The sequence below is a fragment of the Hypomesus nipponensis genome, chromosome 15 (genome assembly GCF_054491055.1).
Source record: "Hypomesus nipponensis isolate SF chromosome 15, ASM5449105v1, whole genome shotgun sequence".
In the NCBI taxonomy this organism is placed as follows: Eukaryota; Metazoa; Chordata; class Actinopteri; order Osmeriformes; family Osmeridae; genus Hypomesus; species Hypomesus nipponensis.
In genome coordinates, this window is record NC_140375.1 from 10661481 (window position 1) to 10684781 (window position 23301).

At 41.2% G+C, this 23301-nt stretch overlaps 1 protein-coding gene across 1 annotated transcript in view; it reads right to left on the reverse strand.

Moving 5' to 3' along the window:
• LOC146257467 (seizure protein 6-like) overlaps nucleotides 1-18122 on the reverse strand; it is a 32562-nt gene extending 14440 nt beyond the window's left edge. The window contains exons 1-4 of the mRNA XM_084674741.1: nucleotides 18095-18122; nucleotides 16904-17644; nucleotides 15903-16036; nucleotides 5207-5399 (exon numbers count right to left, since the gene is read on the reverse strand). Of these exons, the coding sequence (XP_084530867.1) occupies nucleotides 5207-5399; nucleotides 15903-16036; nucleotides 16904-17644; nucleotides 18095-18122 (1096 nt within the window). The remainder of the gene's footprint in view (nucleotides 1-5206; nucleotides 5400-15902; nucleotides 16037-16903; nucleotides 17645-18094) is intronic.
• Between the last annotated feature and the right edge of the window lie 5179 nt (nucleotides 18123-23301).

Genomic DNA, 23301 nt, shown 5'->3' on the forward strand with positions numbered 1-23301 from the left:
GTCATGCTGCAATGTGTGCTGAGGGCTCAACTAATGGAGATGGTTTCACTGGGGCTATAACCTTGTAGCAGCAGCTGGCGTCAGAGAGATTAGCAGACGTCCTGGCCATCAAGAAATGGTTTTGAAATGTCTTTAGGACTTTAAGAGCACCAAAATAATTTATTGAAAATTATGTGTGGCACTCTTGGGTACCGTTGACTTGTTGTAATGACGAGGAAAATACCCATTGAGGACGCCTATCACAGAGACTGTCCAGCTTCTTCTTGGTTAACTGATCACAAACCCAGTAATTTAGGCCTTAATCTTATTTAGACTTTGGCCGTCATCCCTCAATGGCAAAATGGCGGAAACTACGGCAAGAATTTATTTGTTTTTTTTACTTTGTATTCTAGAGTTTCCCAAATTGCACAACACTTTGAAATTGTATATAGTAAAGTAAATACATTAACAAAAAGGTTTTTGTGTCCCGCTTAAAAACATGAGGAACATGCCAGGTTGGAAGTGACACATTGCTGTCATTTATAAAGAGCTTTAGTGATGCTAGGACTTATTTGCTTATGCTATTCACAAACTAGCTGAGCGCAAGAGACAAAACAATACTTGACCTAGCAAATCCCACATTTTGGTGGATTGTCATTGTCCTGCTGTAACCAGACATGCAAGATGAAAGACGGCTTATGTGGCTGTGAGAAAGGGAAGTGACACGTGACGTGCTTGGCTCGGCGTCATCTCGCTCTTGAGGTTACCCGCTAACAGAGACGAATGGTCTATTAAGTCTCCTGTATTTTACATGACCAGTTGAAAGATACATCCTCCTTCATGCCCTGACATTAATTATAAAGCACAGAGGGGATTCATTTGTGCTTGGCTCATCAGAGTTCATTGAGAATAACGATCTCTGACAAGTTCACTCAGAGAGGACACTGGCATATGGAAAAATCTCTTTTAGTCACAAGATTGGATTTCACACTGCGATAGTGTCAAGCTTAAGAATTTGCAGGTTGGGATGCAGGCTTTCCACTTGCACTCACTGCTTGCTCAAGGGCACACTCATACCACCTACTTCATGTCTACTTAACAGGTTTCAACCAGTGAGGATTGATTATGCTAGCCTATTGTTGGCCCCCATGTTAGTTTAGGTGCTAAACATTTTAAAATAGATGATATTGATACTGATGCACGCCCCATTTAGTCTGCGGCGGCCTCGGTTCAAATCCAGCCCAGGCCCTTCACCACATATAATTCTCTCTCTCTCCCACGTTTTCAGTTATCTCCATAATTACTCTGTCTGTCAATAATTTTTTAAAAGCAGTAATGCCTCTAAAAACCTATATAAATAATGATGTTTCAAAACACAAAGCATTGATCATCCATATGTGTTGTTTGGTTGGCACTTCCATAAAACATTACCCAAAAGGTTGATAATGTTTCAGCTGTATCACAACCGATCACACATCAAGTCACATTGTAAGAAATATCATTTGTCATATGACTTTTGGGGGGTATTCCTGCTGTTTTGATGTAGCATCATACATTTAATGATGGGAGACAGTTAAAGTAAGGATTGGATGAGGCTCATATTGCACTGAACAATAAACACAAACAAGGCTGTATACATTCTCCTGAGATGCAAAAACCCTTGTTTCCATGGAAATAACATCAACACCTTCTATTTTAACAGCTATACAAAGTGGCAAAACACAAAGGTAACAATTTGGCTAGCCCTGGTTTCATCACGAGCCGTGGTTTCATCACGTGTTGTGTCACCTTTAATCTTCTAATTCACAGTATAATCTAACACATGGTCAATTCCAGCAAAATATAATGAGTTGCTTAAAAACCCAGTGATTTTCATCAAACTCACAAAATTGGACTTGTAGCTCCTGCTGATCACAATGTATTCCTTTTCCTGTAGTTCATAGACAATCAGCATTTCTCGTGGCTGAGAAGGGTGCGGTCCATGTCTTGTTCTTTTCTGACACGCTTACTTACTTAATCCAGTTTGCAGCTGCTGCAATTTAAGCAATATATTTCCTATTAAAGTGTAATATGGTGGTAATTTAAATGAGTAAATAATCTATTCTGTCTCCTCTAATTAGCTTAAGGAGAATCATTTAACTGTAATGACTTTTCTATAGTAGAGATGGTCACTATTACTGGAAGAGGAGTCTTAAAGGTCATTAAACACATCCAAGTTTGAAATCAATTTCTCACATTTGAGTGATTTTCATCCAATAAGGATTATGGTGAGACCACCATCTTGCAGAAACCTGGTATGAAATTCACATTGCCCTTCACTGACATGCAAAACCCATTACTACTATTAACACTGATACCAATATCCTAGAGCACTTTTCTTTTTTACATTGGTCTGGTTTTAAAATCGAGCCAAGTTACGACTGCTTTTCCAATGGACTATGCCCTCCAGCATATTTCATCCGTGGATTAATTGAGATGTATTTACTGACGGGAAACGCAGAGAGACAAAGAGCATCATCTGGTAGTTGACAAACGGCAGGGCAAGACGGACGTTCGAGACAGAGAGAGGAAGGGAGAGAGGTGATGCTTTATATTCCTTCCGATCAATCCACAAGGGCAAAAGGGCAATGACACACAGATGTCGAGCTTGTGTGTGTGTGTGTTAATGTGTACGTGCATGCACCTACATGTGTTGACAAAGGTCTTGGATAGTTCCTCACTCTGTCATTGATTCAGACCCTCACTGGACAAGCACTGCCGTCTCAGTCGGGGGAAACAAGTACCTACTATTAAACTGAAGTGTGACAGAGACAGCAGCTTGGCTCCCCAGCGCTGGAGACTGCCTGTGGGGCTTTGAGACGGGGTGGTGACACACACAGATGTGACTGTCAAGACTGAAACCTTGCTGGGGGTGACAGACTCATGGGGATGGATGATTGTTTTGACTTAATTCTTGTTTTTCGTCAAATGGCTTTCTCTCTCCCACTCTCTCGCTCGCTCACTCCTTTTGTTTCTGCTCACTCTCACTCAGTCACACATTCATTCACTCACTTAGACCACAAGGGTGAGAAATTTAGAACACTGTGGAACATCACATCCCAGTGTTCTGCTTTCAAGTGAAGCAGAACAGAAATGTAAGAGGAGCTATTTTTGTTTGAAGCATTTTCTAATGAACAGCTGCCAAAAGGAGGTTTTGGAACAAGCTCTTAATTGTCAACTTAAATCTTAAAAATGTGTTAAAGTAAGCGCTTTAAGAAAGTTCTATCACCTCAAAGTTCTTTCTTCCAGGGTTGCTGGTAAAGACAACCTTGCCCGTAATAAATTCTGACTTAAGTTTAAACCATGAGTTGAAAGCATCTGCATGTTTCAGCTTCCAGAACTGCAGGACAAGCTACTCTAATCACTGTGTCTCTTTGCAAATAAATATATACGCCAGAAATAGACTTGCAAAAATAACAGTACTGAGAACAAATATAAATTGCTTGAAGTAGTTGTTCAGTGGCAGAGCAGGAGTTTACATAGATTGACACTATCACACAGTGAAAGAGAGAAAGTGACAAGGAGAGAGTTAGACAGAAAGAGACAAGGAGAAAAAGGAAGAGAATATAGATAACAAAGACATAATCTGAAACCACATTTACCCCAGTGGAGTAATAATATTGTGTTTGACTTGAAAGACATGAAGAGTGTACAGGCATAGGATGGGGGAGGTGAGAGAAAGGGAGATGTGGAAAGAGAACACATAAATAAAGCGGGAAATAAGTAAAGGGAAAGTGGGGGATAATGTTAAAAAAAGGGAAATATAGAAGTTGTAATCCAAGAATGTCCTTAACTTGTCATTTCCTAATCAGTCTGACAAAGACAGAAGTCTAGCCAGGATCTGGTATTTGTCAGCATTTCATTGGTTTCAAGGTGTTCAGTCCAATTTGGTGGATGGGTCAATCTGCTCCTCCTTAGTGGAAAGGAGCCTTGTGGGATTCTCTCCCTGCATGGAGTCTGATTACAATTACTTCTGTCTATGATGGAGGTTTTCTGCTATAATCAAACTCACAGCATCTAATCTCAGTTAGCTGCTACAGGTTATGTCAATCCATGATTAAATCATGATCATCATGAATGTTCTGAGCAGGCTTCAAAGAGGGTTTGCATGATGACAAACATGATTTGCAGAAAATGTAATTGAAACTACCAAACTTTACAGCACACTGTGGTGCATTGCTGCATAGTGGCACATGGCAAACAGACATGGTTAATAGCAATCATCATTATCTCACAAGACTGCGTATGCTCTTAATTTATCCTCTGCATGAGCGAGGTGAAGCCATCAATGGTTGTGCTTAGAAACAGGAAGTTATTACAGGCAATATGTTGCCATACTCTGTCAAATACACTACAGTATGTATCATGACTATGTTCTTTAATAGAGGACCTCTCACATTTTCTGCAACAGGTGGCATATGCCACCCACACACTTCCCTGGGGGAGAGATGAAGAGAAGGGAGAAATATGTAGACATTATGGCTATGGAGAACAAACCAGGAACATAAACATTTTGCATGGCATTCAACAAGTTCTCTTTGCACTACAATAACACCACGCGTCATTAGTTCTTAAAGACAAAAAAGATCTGGGTTAAGAAAAAATAAACAAAATCATGTTATTACAGTAATGTTGGAATAGGCTCATAACCTTTCCAAGACTATTAATTCTCCTTTTGAAATATCTGGTTGAATACAATTAGAAACAGATTATCACAGCACTTTGCCCATCTAATTACACGGCCAATTGACAACCGTTGTCATTTTCAGGCTGACATGAACACGTTATGTTGACAAGAGAAAACAGGTGTGGAGGAGGAGTTGGGCCAATGTGCAGATGGAATTGGCGCACAGAGGACAGAAGTCATTTATGTTTCTTCCATCTGCCTTTAGTGACAGGCAGGGAGTAAGACTCGCCAGCAATCAAGGTAGCTGGTCCACTGTTGGTGTTGGTAGTGTTTGTATCCTATGCATGGTCTAAGCTAAACTCAACTGACATTCATCTCCACCTTCTCCAAACTGTAACACCCTTGACACCCCTGTTTCGGTTTTGGACTTGTCACAATTCTAGCAGTTCTGCTTATCTGTTTGCAGTGCAGGTATTGTGACATTGCTTGTTGGTTGCAGGCCTAACCACATGGCATTCGTGTGATCGTTGCCGTATTACGAATGCATTTTCTGGAACACACCTTGGTAGCGTAGCAGGAGGGACCCGGCGGTGTCCTGCCGTGCGCTGTGGAAACGGAGGGAGATCTGGTTGCTGTGACTCCGTACCACCAGACCCTTCATCAGGATGGACTCGTTGGCCAACATGACAGGCTCCCTTCCTCCCAGGTCCTCAAATGTCACTCTGTCACCCTCGGACAGACTCACGTTCATAATCTGGGGGTGAGAGAGGCAAAGAAAGAGAGAACAGAGAAAGGGAGAGAGAACTGGTTCAGCAATGGAGACACACTTGCGGTGGGCTGGGTGGGCACGACGATCAGAAGCCAATATTAGAGGACGTCTGTACATGTATAAATATATGTATGTGTTGACACACAGCCATTCCCTGTTCTAAGTAGACGTGCTGTATACTGTACAGCATTTGAGGAAATCAGTCCGCCAAGACAAATAACCAACGTTTCGACAGAGATATTTATGGTATCAGAACGCACATCAGTGACAACAAGTGATAAGAACAAACGGTACCATGTGTTGTGATAAACCGTCTGTTTTCTCACCTCAAGATAATGGGGATTAAAGTTGCTTAGCTTAGTGACAGGAGCACACCTCTCCCCCACACAAAGATTTCCATCATATGGGCCACACATTCTGATAGATATAGCTCCATGTCTCTCCGCTGGGTTAACACTCATGTGAAACCACTTAAAAGATATCCCTTCGTCTCTTTCACCACACACTAGATGGAATCAGTTAGCCCGTCCCCAGCTGAAGATACACATACAGTATGAGTAGCTATTCAGTACTTGGCACTTTTACATCTCGGAGGAAGTGAAAAAGTGTTAGGGTTATGTTTTTAGGGAATGAAAGATCTGGCAAGTTCTGAGTCTGGGCTATCAGGATGCACTGCTTTGTGGTGCGGTTGACAGATCCTGGGCTTGACCTGTGAGTGAAGGAATCCGACTGCCTTGTGCAGCCTGGTTTTCCTCGGGGGAATTGACATGGCAGTTGGGGCAACGAAGAAAATGAAAGCCAGCAGAACGAGAAGAATTGGATTGACCTGGGTCAAATGGGAGAACAAAGAATGTGAAATATGCCCTGTCCAAACTGCCTGGTTGCAGTGAGCGAGGACGACAGGAGGGACAGTCCGACATGGGTTTATTAAGTCTGCGCAGACAGGTAGCAGACAGTAGCCATCACTCACTCAATGGCTGTTTCTCAAAAATACACTAAAAGACTTCCATTGCACTACAGATAAACAGATAAACAGAGTTTATTTGTCCAAAGCAACAGGGACAATGTTCTTCATTAATTTGGTATCTACCATCACTGTGTCATGTACATTACCAAATATCAAGATGGAGCCATGCACAACACCAACCCATAACAGACTGTTAATGGACTCATGAACAGGCTAGTGGGTAATACATAGCCAGACAAGGGGCATCACTGAGTAATCACATTATGCAGAGCACCCCATGATAATAAAGCAATTCCATAACATTGAGAGACTTAATCCAATTTGTGCTGGCATGAGTCCCAAACCCCCACAGTACCTCAAACATGCATAATCCCCAAGATGAATACACACGTCAGACTATAAGAACAACCACAACAATGTTATTGCTTAATTAACATGCAATCACAAGGTCAACCGCACCTTAAAAGACCAATTATACCTTAATGTTAAATTGACCAAGGTATAAACAAAATGGCACCGTCATTGAATAGCCTATTTATTTATTTTACTCAACATAACAGTGTGGCATACCTTGTAAGGAAAATGTAACAAAAAACTATAACAAAAAATGTATAACAATATAACAAAATACTTTTTTTTCCAGAACTTTTTGGTCGAACCCAAATTCATGTACCCTACAACCACACCTTGTACCATAAGAGAAGGTGACAGTGAATTATGGAATCCACATATTGACTGCAAGGGTTCATATTTTATTTTATTTGTTTCCCAACTTTTTGTGATTCAAGCCACTGGCTAATTGCAGTATCTAACCAAAACATCCCTAGTTGACATTACAACCATAAAGGCTAAATAGGCAGAATGGCAATACTACAGCTAGCTAAAATAACTTGATTCATAAATGATCTGTGGTTGAGTAGTTATAACTTAACTAGTTACTTATTTAACTTGCTCAGAATAACATTTGAATTAGCTTGACATTGAAGTCAAGAAAAACTAAAATCTGTATTACTGACAGACATGTGTTGTGCATGTGTAACATGCAGTATACAGAGGGAGTCAAAACATGTTAAATAATAATAATGTTTTCCCGGCTCTGGTTATATTTAACAAGGTCAAATGTGAAATGTCATTAGATGTATTGGTTTTAAATTATTTAATGTATTAATTTGAATAGAATAATTGATTAGAATCCCAAATAAATGTATCAAACTACTCCATGAAATGTATTATATTTCTCAATTAAGTGATTTAAACCACTTAGTTTAGCAATGTTAACCTTAAGTTGGATTTATACAATTCAATTGATTCAAAAACTTTATTTCAAAGAGAACAGAGAATTAAATTACGTAATTCATACCACTGATAACAACACAGTTTTTAATAACATGTTTATGGATGAAGAGCATCTTCAATTCTGTATGCATGTGTGTAAATCTGACACTACCAATAAATAAAGTAGGTTCCTTTGTCTTCTCCCCCTCCCACACACAAACACACACCCAAGTACATGAAAATACTGCCAACAACGTGTCGCAACATAGAGCACCCCCAGCCTCAAACTAATGTTCTTTGTCCTCCTCTCAGGCACCCATGGTGTGCAGTGCTGCAGGAAAGAGAGACAGAAAACAAGATGGAGTCTACTCTAATTAGGTGGCTCATCCCCTATCTTAGTGGCCCACTTCTGTGTGTGTGTGTGTGTGTGTGTGTGTGTGTGTTGGTATGGGTATCTACAGTACAGTATATATGTGTGTGCACGCATGTGAGGCTTGCTAATTAAAAGTACTGATTAAGAGGAGGTGAAGAAATGATGGAGCACTAGACAGAACATCTGTTCCAGACAGAAGAGCGGGGCCATGGTAAGCAGAGACAGATATAGAAAGAAACACAGACGTGGTCCCTCCGGCCCCACAGAGGGGGCTGCCTGTGGGGAAACTATCATCATCCGCAGTATTTCTAATAAGGAAATGTCTGAACCATTGGATGAAGCAATACTATTCTAGATTCTATTCGAAGAGAGACCTGTGGAAGTGAAACATCAGTGTATCTGATAAGGAAAAAATAGGTTTCCTGGTTAGATGTATATAGTACAACTTCAGAGAGGATCATAGACCATTTCAGTGGTGTGTTAATGCCACATCTACTGATAGAGGGAGACAGGTCGGAAATGATGTTTAACACAGCCAGCCCACTCTCTTGGCAGAGAATACAAAAAGGAAACACTGGAGATGGGAAAAATATCTTGCATTCATCTGTAGTCCTTGAAGTACTAAACAGTCCCTCTCTGAAGCCAGATGAACAACAAAGGAAAGCACTTTAATTACTTGGCCTCTTTGAAATGAAATTGGACATTGTGTCAGATTCAGCTGAGTCGGTCTTTTATTGGAGCACTTTTGTATTCCAACACAAGAGTAATCCTTGTTCCAGGGGTAGCTTCAATGTATATCTGCAGGAGGTCATCCTGGCTGTACCAGACTAAAAATGAAGGCCAAGAGCTAAGTGGTTGGACTATACATCTGTAAGTAAATGTAATGTAAATGTAAAGTAAGAAGCTCAGAATGGCAAGCAAGAACACACTTTGCACTCACAGTCATGAAAGAGGATATATGTGAAGACTGGATTTTGCAAGATAAAGTTTGAAGTTGCAGATAATTCAAATTGTATGTGAAATTTCTACTAGTCGGTGAGATGGAGCAAAGGAAAGCCAAAATATGCTCTGTAGATACACATAAAAATAAATGGGATTAAACTAGAACATAATGGTAGAGTAGCCATATGGTAGAGTTTTGTTCTTCCCATCATTTGTTTCCTCCTGTGACACAACACATTCACATGCTCTCCTTGTCTCCATTTAACTCATTTTAACAGTCACCTCACCTAGGTTTTTTCATTATCGCCACAATCTCTGCACGCCAGTCGCTAAAATTGGTTTTATGCAATATGCCTGAGTGAAGCTGGAGAATTGTGAAGGAAGAACAATTGCAGAGGAAGAACAGTTAGCAGTGTAAAACAACAACAGAAGGTATATAAGGTAAATTAAAAACATTTAGATGTGCTGCAGTATACAGTATGACAAAGTGGCCTGTTCCATAAAATTTGAAGTTTGTACTATACCAGCATTGTAACAAGAAGGACTGATAATTGGTTAAATGAGAATGTATTGAATTATCTTATAGTTATCAATAATAATAAAAATACACACATAAAGTGTGGTTTTATCCACCACCACTACATCATCCCCCCCCTTGTCACCATTATCACCATCACCATCTTCATCAACATCATTACACTTGCCAGTATCTACTGAGTCTGCATTATGTACTGTATCTGTGTCATTATGGTCAAATGCACTGAAAAAAATTGTGTACAACCTGAGTCTTCTATTTCCAGAAAGAAAAAAACATTTGGATGATCTCATAGCCTTTCCAAGACTTAAAACTAAAACAACTTCCCCTAAGATTGATCTAATAGTTTTTTTCCTTTTTGTCATACAGAGGTTAATAGCCAACAACATAGCTTTGAATGGAATGAGGTTAATTATTCTGAAAACACATATTGATTGAACAACTCCTTTCAAGTAGGATCCAGATGCAGGCTCTATTTACACGGAGCTAGTCTTTCTGTTATTTCAGTCTTTCTTGAGGTAGACTCCACTTATTTAATTTCTTTCAATTCTCTTTATCATCCTCCTCATATTTCAAATTTCAGACTACATTCAGCAAAATGAGAGTGGGAGTCTACAAAAAGTGACGATTGAAGACTGGCGAAAACCTCAAACAAAAAAAACACACATCAAAAGTCTGAGTAGCCGCAGTCTCCTTTATCATTTAAAAACCTTTATCTCAGCAGTACCCATAACTGCACATGTGGCTCCTTACAATAAAGCAGTACAAAAGTGCAAGGCACAGGGATAGAAAAGTGACACATGTTGGGGAAAGAATAATTTTGTCTTTCTCTTTCAATTTCTCTTTGTCTTTCTTTCTCTCTCCTTTCCTCCCTGTGTGACAGCATGCCATAAAGGTGGATGATGAAGCCAACAACTATTCCAAAATGGTGGCTTTGGTGTCATATGTGTCAGTGAGAGAGCACAGTGCTCACATCTGCTACTGTACCTATGCCCCTAGTCATCACATTATACACATGGCAGAATGTGGCAGGACACCCAGGATGTATGCTGACACGTATGCTGACGAGGAAACAAGAAGCACCGAGAACCATTTAGTACAATCAGTGAGATCTCCATTTTTACCCAAACTATGTAGACTGAGTAGCACGTTAATATGTCATAGCCTGTCAGACAGTAGCAGCATTGGTCATAGTCACGGTGGTGTGCGTCAAAAACTACTCTTGCATGTTAGATCCTCTTAGTTACTTACACACTGTCACTCTGGTTGCACTATCTGTAATTTTACACTATCTGTAATTTTGCTCTATTGTACTGTACTCCACCTAGGTTAGAATAGGTTATGGGTTGAATAGATTGTATGTGCATTCAGAGTTAGTATAGTGTATTAATTATTGTTATCTGTATATTTGGGAAGTTTTAGTATTAGGGTTAGTATAGTGGATTATTTATTGCTATCTTTATATTTAGAAAGTTTCACTTATTTAAGCTCAGCATAGATGTTAATTATGTTCTGTGTACGTTATGTTATGGCAGGTGCTTGCGTTGTCTTGTCTTGTCTTGTGAATTTCAATGCCCAGTCTGACCTTGTGTGGTTCTGTGTACCTGACAAATAAAGACTTGAGACTTGAGACTAATGGGAAGAAGCCTGAGCTCTGAGTATTGGGATGCGAGTAGTGTTGACAAGTGGACAATTACATGGTGACCAGAGAGGTCTTGATGCCATCCAAAGTGCATAAGTGTGTTTCTCTGTTCCCTGGTGTGATGTTAACAAGGATTCTGGAGGGAACCTGTTGTCATTTCACTTCTTGTAACTTTGTTTCTGTTCCTAGCAAAACCGGACGGAAAAAAAAGCAGACAGGTGGGAAAATCAATCAATGAAATTGAGGAGAAGAGCAAGTTTCTCAGGCCAGGAATAGCAGCTGGCTGTAAAGGGAAGACCGGGAGAGGGTGAGGTCTGTCTGACATCAAGACACAGATGTAAAAGAAAAGCAAAAGTGGTTGTCTTTCTTTGACCGCATGGGGTTGATGCGAGGCTCTGCTGTCATTCAATGTGTGTGGTTCCTGGCTGAGTGAGTCCATCTTAGTCATGAGGGAGAGGCAGAGGCATTTTATTTTGGGAAGAGAGATGCAGGTGCTCTGCTGGATTATAGCAGAGGGCTTACCCGACACTTTAGACAGAGATAGGGAACATCATCTAAAGTACCAGGACCCTCCAGCAGCCTACTTGGGGCTTATGGGATATTATGGGATGTTCTTTTTTAGCTAGTGACTGTATTGAGGTTAGTGGTCTATGTTGTATTATGTTAGAGTTGCTCTGTATTGAGACTTCCTGGTGTGGGAGAGAACTAAGATCCAAATGTTAAAATGCTCAATTTTTATGCAGTTATAGTTTAGGTTTTCATTTGTCCTATTGTTAAACGTTAAAATAAGAATACGGCCTTCAAGGAAATAAGCAAACATGTCAAAAACCAAAAGTTGTCTTTGTGAGTAACCCATCTAACTGTTTGGTTTAGAAAATATTAGAATTTTGGTGTGGCATAAAAATGACTTGCTGTTTGAAAACAAACAGAGCGAGTACTTTTGTGGAACTGTTGCATGGACAACCCAAAAACATCTTCCTTCCAAAGGTCAGTGAAATCCTGGCAAGCTCTTGCTATCTAATCTTGCTCTAATCCGCAGATACAATCTTTTGCCACCTTCGAATTCCTTTCCAGGGAGGCAAACACTGAGCGCAAGACACTTTTAATAGTCGTTTCAGGCAATGAGCTTTAAGCTGCGTGACTCATTTGAAGGACCTTTCATTGCGCATCTTTGACTGATATCCAGTATTCAGGGTAGGAGAGGGAAACAATGACAAGAACATAATTTATCAGTTTTAAGATATGTTAAAACATCATAATTAAGTCATTGTCTACATGTGTTTGGAAATATAAGTCATAACTGACACAATGATTTTGCATTTACAGAAAGGCATTTTCAAAATAAAAGTGCAATCTGATATCATATACTGGATGTAGTTCTCACACAGAATAGGTAACATTATTTTTATCACTGTGTAGCAGCTGACAACAAACACATTTCCATGAGGTACACACACCTACAGGCACACAGACCTGGCTGTGTCTTGTGGCAGGCTATCAGACAGATAAATCCACTTGAGCTGTGTGTTACGGTGTTAGAGATGTAATCAGGTCTTGAGCTTTGATCATGTAATCTACCAAACATGCCCCTGGTCTTTTCTAATCTAGAACTTGGTTTCAACACCATCATTTGCATCCAGTAAAGTATGACCAGCTCTCCCCATGGTTGACTCTGCAGACATAAATGTCATCCTCTGTCTCAGACGACCCATTAATGAATGAGCCAAAGGCCATAGACAAAGAATGATCCCCATGGATGATGGTCATGCTCATAGTGGGCAGCTTCATTCAAATCAGTTATCTCTAGCTTCCTCCGCTTAGTGACCTTCTTTAATCGACATCAGTACAGCTGATCACATTTTACAGTCCTTTTTTTCTTGAACATGCATTTAATTACGGACATTTAACACATCTAAATATATGCCAAGTGAAACAAGCCTCTCTTCTCTGAAAAAACACTTTAACATACAGCTACATACAAAAGCCTCCTAAACAAATTATATTAATCCAGGCAGAAATGTTATTTCAAACTTTATGGTACGTTTAGTTGGATCTTCATCTTGGCTTCAGGGAAGACGAATAGATTTTCTCTCCAGCTATGTTCTGATTCAAGTGTTGGTTACCTCCCCCTTTAGGGTTTTAAGTCTGAAACACAATAAAAATCCATGTACTTCCAAGCCCATCTCAGGGAATAACCAAAGCCTCAGAGAGAAAAAAGATGTGGATTTAGTGATGAACTGAGTGTGAAAACCCACAGTAAGCTGAGTCAAAGCACTGTGCTTACTGCATAAGCCCTTCAAGGCATCTTGAAAGGTGTATGATGCTGAGAAAAAAATAAAATCAGACAAGGCTGCACTAAAAATGTAGACGCTTATAAAAAAAATAATTAAAAAAAATACTCACATTTTCGCATTGCAAAATCTTAACCTTTTAAAGTAGCAGGGACCAGAGATTAACCAAATTACAAAAATACATCCCAATCTGTTTCATAGACAGTTTATTAGTCAGGAAATTCTTAGGCTGTCTTGACAGCTATAGTGCACCACAGCTACTGTAGTGTTGATGAGTAGCACTATGCCATTATAAAATACCCCCTTGGAGAGTAAGAAAGATAGAGAGAATATATGTATGTATATATATATATATATATATATATATATATATATATATATATATATATATATATATATATATATATATATATATATATATATATAAAGAGGGAGACTGCCAGACAGAAAGAGAGTAATAGAGAGAGAAGTGCCCAGGTGGAAGACTGGAGATCAGGGCTCACCTCAGGGTCACACCTGTCTTGAAGCTGAGCCCGCTCTCCTGGTGTGGCTCCTTTTCACCCCATTTCTTTTCTCTACCTCCTCTCAACCAATTCCCTTTCTCCATCGACACCTTTTACCCATTCTCTTTCTCTATTGCCTTCCTATAAATCTTGAAAGACAAGAGTGTGTGAACACCTGGTCCCATGCACAATCCTTGCCACAGTCCACCCCAAGCTGAGACCTACATTTCCTGGAAAAGTCTGTGTGTGAATTTGAAGTGAGGCTTAAATTAGTTGTGTTATTACTCTGAGTCTTGAGACTTTTCTACTTGGTGCATGAGCATGGCCTCTTTATTGCCTGCCCCAAGTACAGTCATTATAAAATACCCTGATGCCCAAAGCAACTGTGCCACCGCAGCATGTGTTGGAGGCCATACAATAAAGCTCCTTAAGAAAGAGACAAATGCTGCTCAAAAAATAATCCAACCCAGTCTAAGAAAAGAAATAGCCTTTTTCATGTACTTGATTGCAAAGAAGGGCTTTAAGATTCTGCTAAGATTCTGTCAAGCCCCCCGGTCCAGCAAAAACCTTTGAAGAACTTTATTCCAGATCATTTCAGAAAAAGAAGAATTTGTATCATGAATGCTAGAAGCAGAGGGACATTTGTTGACTATAGACTAAGGTCTTAAAACATTTTAAGTGTCCTTCTCTGTCTGAATTTTGTCAATCAGCATGATGATGAGGCTCCTTTAATTAGGTAAAGAGGAACTTGGGAGACAGTTCAACAGAAGGGCATTTCAAAAGACCTGTAAACAAACAAAAGCAAGGAGACGGGTAATCCATAAACAATTCATTAGGAGGTGAAACTGCGCTGTCTGTACATCACTTTGAATAATTGAAGTGAAGAAGAACGCATTCAGATACATTGTACCTGGCATTAACAAGCCATGGTAAGGAGAGGATGCCTTGGTACCCACCCCTTTGCTCATCCCTCCCCCCCTTACTGAAAATATTAACGTTGTGATGCATCATTGAGGATGATTTGCTGCTGCATATAAATTTTCAGGCAAAATATATTAGCCCGAGCAGCTGGAAGGTCAGCAGGGTAATGGCTATTGTATAGTTTATGAGTGCAGAATGACTTGCTCAGAACTTAATCATTGAGGATGAGCTTATTCAGGTAGAGACAGACTCACTCTTTAAATCATTGAGCCAGCCTGCCAAAGGTCAGTTGCCGTACAATGACAGTAAATAGCGTACAGATGGGGAGGGGAGATCATAATAATTTGTGGTGCTGGGCAGAGGCTCTAATAGTCTGGCATCGCCAGACCAATTAGCAAATGTGTATTAGTCTGGAACCTCTCAGTTCATTTATGATTTCCAAGGGGTGTTATCAATGGACCCAGACCTGAATGCCCCTGGACGCAATTGGATAGAATTGGACACAACCAATCAGAGCAACAAAACGTCATCTTGGGTATTTACGGCTCAATGATGCTCCTCTGCACAGTCGTTGTATATAAAACACCTCATATCAGATGAATGGTTGCAATTGGCCCTGGTTTTTTTGTCAGCCCATGAATTCATTGGAGGTGGGGGGATTGTGTGTGTGTGTGTGTGTGTGTGTGAGAGAGTGTGTGTGTGTGTGTGTGTGTGTGAGAGAGTGTGTGAGAGTGTGTGTGTGTGTGTGTGTGTGTGTGTGAGGGGGGGCTTTCAGCTGTATTGTGACAAATATAGTGCAGAATGACAGGAAATGCAGGAAAGAGAACATTTTAGGAAATGGCCAGGAAACGGGTACCCTGTTGTCAGTGAATACCGGGTGGAAATCTGGTAAATGGGTTAGCATGTGACACTATGTAATAATTAAATGAAGAAACAAACATCAAAGAAAGTGAGTAATCCACAGCCTCTAGAGATTCAGAGAGGATGCTCATTCCGTCTACTACTACCATGGAACTAGATATTTAGAATGGGCTCTGACCTGTATCTCCACACCATAGCCCATGTAGACAGTAACAGTGTAGACGCAGTCCTCAGTGGAATAATACCAGGAACCCGGTGACTGCGGAGTCTCTATGTAGCCATCTGGTGCTGTCAGGTTGAAGTGGCAAGGTACTGCAAAGACAATAACAGAACACAAATAGAAACATAAATATGAAAGCAATTCTCGCTAAAAGCTTCCCTAAAAGGTCTCTTGTCAACGTCTGACTCTCTGAGCCAATCAAAGGCGGACCTCCCCCACCCCACACCCCCATAGCAGCGTTACAACACACATACACACACACACACTTCAACACAACGTCAATCTCCTTTTCTTTCTATACATTTCCTAATTTTGTGTTAGGATCAACACATTTCCCCTCAGATGTGTGGCTATAGAATTAGATAAGGTGAAGGGGGTCACCTTTAGTTTTTTTCTGCTTGACCGTCTTTCTTTATCACTTCCTGATAAGCAGAATACACTGGGGACTTTCCTCACAGGAAGAACTTGTTAGACCAGTGATCACACACTCCCTTTGCCAAGTCTCTCATGGGACTGGCCACTACTGCATCACCAAATATCAAGGTGACATCATTGTACCCTGAACAGGGATGTGTGCATGTAAGCATGATTAAATATCCCCGCAAAGGATATCTTGAGATACAACCAATCAATTCTGAGGGGGTGTCTGTGGGTTAGCCATAAATTAAGCTGGGACTCTTCCTCTCTCCCTCCTCTGCCTCCTTGCAATAACAAAGTGTCTGAAGATCTCTTGCAGCCATCTGGGGCCCTAAGCCCCTCACCACTCCAGGAGCTCTTGTCTGAGTGTGTGGAACAGGAATACCAATGTTAGAATTAATTTCAGTCCCCCTTGCTGTTTAGTAACGTGAGATGTAAAAGGGGGAGTGTGAAGCCACAATTGTACATTTTCAGGAGCACAGCATTTTTATACTCACATAAATATCTCCAGTAAATTACTGAGGGTGACAGAGTGGTTTTACCTGGGGTCTGTATGGTGGTGGTAATGGTGGTTGTAGTTATAGTGGTTGTAGTGGTTTCTTCATCCATATCGACAGATATTCGTGGTGACACCGATGTACAGTTGTCAGATGGGATAAGTTCACGCTCTGTCAATGATTGAACCGTACTCACTGCATCCTTCTCAGCTGGAGTGGTCATGGCAGAGGGAGCAGGGGGGGTTGTGGTTGGGATGTCTAACTGTTGAGATGCGATTGGAGTGGCGAAGTTGAGGGTGAAGGTGCGTGGGGGTGGTGCAGATGTGTGCATGACCTGGGTGGTCAGGATATCCAGGGTGCCATCTCCTCTAACCGGGCCGGTCTGTTTTCCATCGGACAGTACCCCGTTCTCAACTCCGGGGTCAACTTGTTTTGTCGCTGTAGATGCCGTAGTAACGGCGGTTGTGGCAACGTTAGAGAAAACCGGTGTATCATGAGTAGGAGGGTTCTTTGTGAAGGGGTTGTTCAGGGCTGACATTGTGGGATCATGGACCGCTCCCCCACTGTCCTCAAAGTCATGTTGCCTTTCACTGATGGTCTGAGCCTGTTGGGGCTGGTGCACAAGGAAGCCATCAAAAAGAGGGTGGTGGTTGGGGACATTGAGCGGCGGGGCTGTAGTCAGAAGCTGGTGATTTCTCTCTGTGTCCTGTGTGGTTGGGTAGGACCTGGCACCTCTCCGAGACTGGCCACTCTGGGTGTAGGGTACACCATCTTCAGACAGGGAGCCTGTAAGAAAGCCCAAGTAAAAAAACACATCAGTGACACATCGGTAATATCAACCAATAGAATATTTTTCTATGTGTAACATTTTTATATGAAAATTCTTTCATCGTTTTTCTTCTTTTGTGATTTTTCGAGAGCAGAGTTTGAGTAACTGTTCATTCAAGTGTATAAAGCTGACTCATCTATTTGACTGTGAGAATTCATTTACTGTCTTTCTTTGAATGCTTTAATTGCCAAATTGAGAAATCCATAAGTTAAACCACTAACAATAAGTGTTTTACGGGGCCCATTTAAACCGGTTTAGAATGATGGAATACATCCCAGGAGGTGCGTACCACAAACAGAGCAGTGAAAGCTATGAGCCAGCACACCACAGTAGGCTGATAACGGATTTGCGTCACAACCAGGAACCCGGAACCTCACAACCTCACCCCGAACCTTTGCAGACCGTACATCTGTCGCTCCCACTGTTTATTTTCATGGCACTGATAAAAATTCAATAAGCCAAGCAGTGGTGGTGCTGCTTACAAACACTGAGCCCCGAGTGGGTTCCAGACACCTTGCTATCAACAGTAACATTATCATTGGAATCCACACAAAGTAACAGTGCTGGAGGCACTAAGAGCACTGATAGCGATGTGGAACCGGTGCTATGAGAGACGTCCTTTGGAAACCCAGGCAGTAGTACCAATAATAATGGCTTTGACACTCCGTAATTGCTCATTTTAGTGATCCTGCTCCACCCCCATCCATGTTAATGGGACTTAATGCTCAATCCTGAGCAGATTTAATGAACAAATTTAATGTGTGTAGGTAGAAAGGGTGGCTTTCTTTCTACCCACACCTGGTAAAATCTAATCTGAGGCCCTTCAGGAGGGTGTCATCTACCTTGGGAAGTGTTCTTCAACAATGCTTCATTTCCACAATAATAGCTCCCCCCTCTCTGAGAGCTAATAGCAATCTGCTTCAAACAATCAGGGCTTATTGTACCAGCATCACATTCTCTACCCAGCACCTCTTCATTTTGGCAGCACAAATTGTTCAGTGCAACGAAAGACATCCGACACGATGGGAAACCATGAAAAAAGATCATATCTCCAATTTAACGGAACTGACTGACTGTATTTCTTCCTGGTTCTGTGAGGTGTCACAATCGCAAGGAGCCTATCTATCCTTCCCAAGGAAGCAGGAGTTTAAAAAAGGATTGACTCAACTGCTGGGATTACATCAAACCTGCACTAACACTTGTCAGTCATACTCATGCAAATGACACATGAAAGACAGGGGAAAGAAGCAGTCAGTCAACAGACTGGCTTCCAGACAGACTAGCAGACTGTAGCACTAAACAGCCTCAATATTAAATACTGATACTGTATTGTAGTGTTTTACGTTTCTTTTTAAGTTTCTAATCTTCAAGTTCACACCTTTTCACACCACCTTGCTGATACAAAGGAAAAAAGAGAGGGGAATTTCCTTGAGGGGTACTTTGATGTTAATCACTTGGGTTTTCTAAGACCCACGACAGGATTAGTCTTATCTTGAGTGAAGTATCAATACAGTAAAATAACCCTACACCTTTTTTTTACGCTTTTGAGAACCCCCAAACAATTGCCATGGGATTCCATCCAAGAACATCAGGTAAGCACACACCACCCCCAAGGGCTTAATATCTATTCTGTATTTGTACAGTATAGCACATGCCTCTATATATAGTCCTGCCAAGCCAATACACACAGGCTAAAAGTGAGTTTGATTATCTACTATTTCGCATCAATAATTGACCACTCTTTTCTATCATGAAATGTGAAGCTTTATAATAGCAATGTGGTGGGACTACCAATGTTAGTGAGAGATGAGACCTCGCAATAGCAGGCAGAAAACCAGTCCCAAACTGCTGCAAGGGGAATAAACGCATCACACGGAAGCTCCACTGCAAAACTTCACACGAGCAGCTTCGAGATAAGGAGCCAGATTCTAATTTAAGAATGTTGGTTTGCCTGCCCCCCACCCCCCTTTCCTGCGGTCAGACGCCTTTGGAAAAGGTCACTTTACCATCTCCATAATGACCGGGGACAAAGAGAAGGCAGGGCAGATCGATACAGGGACACTGGCTATCAGTGGAGCTGCATTGATCTGTAGCTGAGAGGCGCCAAGTGATGCACTCTGCTGATGTGAGTCTGCTTTCCCTCAACACAGGACCAGAGAAGTCTACCCAGGTATAATGGATGCAGGCAAAAGTACAGCGGTCACTCTCAAAAACAATTGTCTTGTGTTCAATAGTCTCAAAGGGGAGGTTACATTATTGGGCTCAGTCAAACAAGGTTTATAATCCCTTCTGAAGCCAACATGTACAGCTCCCTAGATGAACTGATAATTGTGTTCGTAAGCAGATTTTCACTCCACTTTGACCCCGCTCAGACATACAGTAATGGCAAGGAACGTACACCCTCAATTTCTTAATGGGATTTCAGAATCGACTTCATTCAGTAGCTTCTCTAATTGAAATCCTGCAATTCTACAGCATTTCTTCCTAAATCCTTCCCCTGTTATGCCTTTTACCCCAGATACAGTATGTGTTCTTATTTGTTTGCTACAAACACTCACCCCTGAGCTGCAGATTAGCTTTACTGGCTCTTTGTGAGGCAATACAACGCCAGAGCAATTAAAGTCTCTTCTCCCCCCTTTAACAAGCTCTAATCCAGACATGCTTTCATTTCAGTTTTTCCTCGCTCTCTGTGCCAACTGCTGAGAGGCAGGGCCTGCAAGAGCTCACTGTGGGCAATCATCAATAAGGATTCAGAGACTCGTCTCAGAACTGCACGCTGGAGGCCCTGTCATGTTCACAGCCAAAGAGGCTCACACGGACCACTGTGAACAAATGAATTCCCTCTGGAATAGAGGTGATGGGAGTTTGTTTGGCAGCCCTACCACTCAACAATGCCATAAAGTGTACAGCACACCAAATGACAGGGCAGTGATTTATGCAGTGCATACATTGGTGTAATAAAATGAGGTTGTACTTCAATAAATTATCTTAACCATGTAACAGAGCATACACATTTTTACAACATTCTAGTAAGTGTAACTTCTTAAAAAAGTATCCTTCCCCTTCTTGCTGTACGTGACAACACAATTACAACACTACAACAATTGGGTTGGTGTGTTGACAAAAAGAAAAAGTGCTACAGTCGACAAATGACTGCAATCTTTTAAATCCATCAATATAAAAAAAAATGTTTTCAGTCTTTTTGTTTTCCTGACATCACGCAGCAGGTTTTGCACCACCCACTGGCATCAGAGGAAAGGAGTCATCAACAAGCACTTTGCAGTCTAATCATGCTCTTGGTGTGAGGCTCAGGAGGAGACATGGATAACATTACGCTTCTCATTTGCAGGCCTCATTATCTCATTATCCTGAGAGGGGAAAATAGAAACAAATCTCAAATCAGGAGGATGCTCCTCGTGTAACCTCCCCAAATTATTCCTTTTCAACCTTTCCTGTGCTTGTTTCTACCCAAGGATGTACAATGAAAGTAACTCGAGCAAAACATGACCTAACACTTGCTTTTAAATCCATGTCAGACTTAACCAAGTAGGACAATACATTTGAATAACAGCAGGTGTCCATGTTGGGCCATAGGTGATGCATCCACAGGTCAGGACCAAGTTACTGAATACAGTTTTTTAAAAGTCTGGCGTGGATAAAGAATAAAGACAGCTGAACAGCTGGCATTAACTGAAAAGGAATCTTTAGGGTTCAGAACAGCATCTATTGCAGGTTTTTGTCATTATCACTTGAGGTGTAGAACATGAACCTTTAAGGAGGATATGATGTGGATGATTGTTTTGGATGCATATGTTTTTACATCAGCCAGGTGGAACAGCTGCCATTTCTGACTTCATGCTAGCATGTTTGTGTTGAATGGAGACAGTGAAGGGACAATGTCTGGCAGCGCTGTAAAACCCACCACCATCACATCAGCATAAAGGCTTTTTGGTTATAAGCTGTGAATGGGCTCAGTTCACTTCATAATAGAAGCATCTGGTTTTGCAGCCTCACAAAACAAACACACAAACAGGATTAGGGTGGAATTGAATAGGATGTGTAGACCTACTTTCAAGATAGAAGCCATGTATGGACACCCATTGTGCACATTTCTGTCAGTTGTGAATGAATGCAGAGAAGGGTTTTGGCAAAGGGAAACTTTTTAGGGCTATTACTGGGACATTTTTTAAGTCAAAATGAGGGTTAAGATTACTCTACATACTACAATGTATGAAATATAATATGTAATTAGTACCCCAGTTTAGTTGTAGCAATTCCAATAACCCATCACCCACACACACACTATTTAGATCTCTATATCAGCTTGACTGTCACAGCTTGTTCAGCTTCATTCTTCCTATATCCGATTGAATCCCACATGGTTGAACTGATCCTCTTGAGGTGCTGGAGTGGTCTGTCAGTCACGGCACAGTGCAGTGGGATGTCTGAGTCCAGTCACAGCTTTACTTGTCTCTCTAAATCTCCATCCTACTCCGTCTCTACCAATCGTATGTCTAGACATCAAAACCAAACAAGCAGAGACATTCTGCTCCAACTGAATCTTGGCAACAGTGGGCACCTGCTAGCGAAACATCAAACTCAACTGGACCGATGAGGCATGATGGGAGAGCTCAGTGGTACAGGAAGCAGAACAGGAAGAAATGAAGGGGTGAGAGGCAAAAAAGGTTGAATGTATATAGAGAAAAAGAGGAACCGTAGGCTGCTAATAAGCAGACAACTAAAGAAAAGAACTGGTAGAAGGAGGTGGTAAAATATTGATGGATTGGGACAGATAGACGGGCGCGAGAGAGAGACCTCTGTTCAATGTTCTGTCTCCTCCAACTAGGGAGCCCTGAGTGGAACACATGGCAGATGAGGCAGGGATACTGGAGACAGGGACCTCTGTGTTACAAATGAGCTGCTGACAGCTCACAATCCAATTAGATTAAGAAATATGGGGGCGGACCCATGGAGTCATGGGACCTATCACTGCCTGGCAGCTTTAGGGAAGATCAAGGACCTTGTCGCTGCAGCTGCCGCTGCCTGTGGTCTGCATCCCTGATGGATTGCATGCTGCATCCACCCCCCTTCAATCAAAGAGATCACCATCCTATTCTTACCAGACCAACCCACAGCATTGCAGTTCTTATTATTATTAATTTGAACTGGGCTCAAAAATTGACAGTGTCAAAAATTGACAGTGTCGATAAAAGTAATCAAATCAATAATTTAGCAACAGTAAATCTTATCCTTAAGCAACGTCACAGTAAATATAGAATATATCTATACGGTTCATATATGTATACACACAAACAGAAATGTCCTTGTCAGTTATGGCTGACACTTTCAAGATCAACGTTTTTAAAAGGATGTTCTTGTTCTAAGGTTATCTTTAATTGGACATGTCCAAGAAAACACAAAGGCAACGTTTTGAAACTAAAGCAAGGACAATCTCTATCCATTCACCCTTCAAGAATTCAATAGCAGCGAGCAAAGGCATTTATTTTCATTTCAAGTACGGTACAAGTGCAGAGAATATTCTTTTTTATTTTTCACAAACTTCAAGGACAAGAAATGCAGGCCTATACAAATAACAATACCACTGAAATCAATG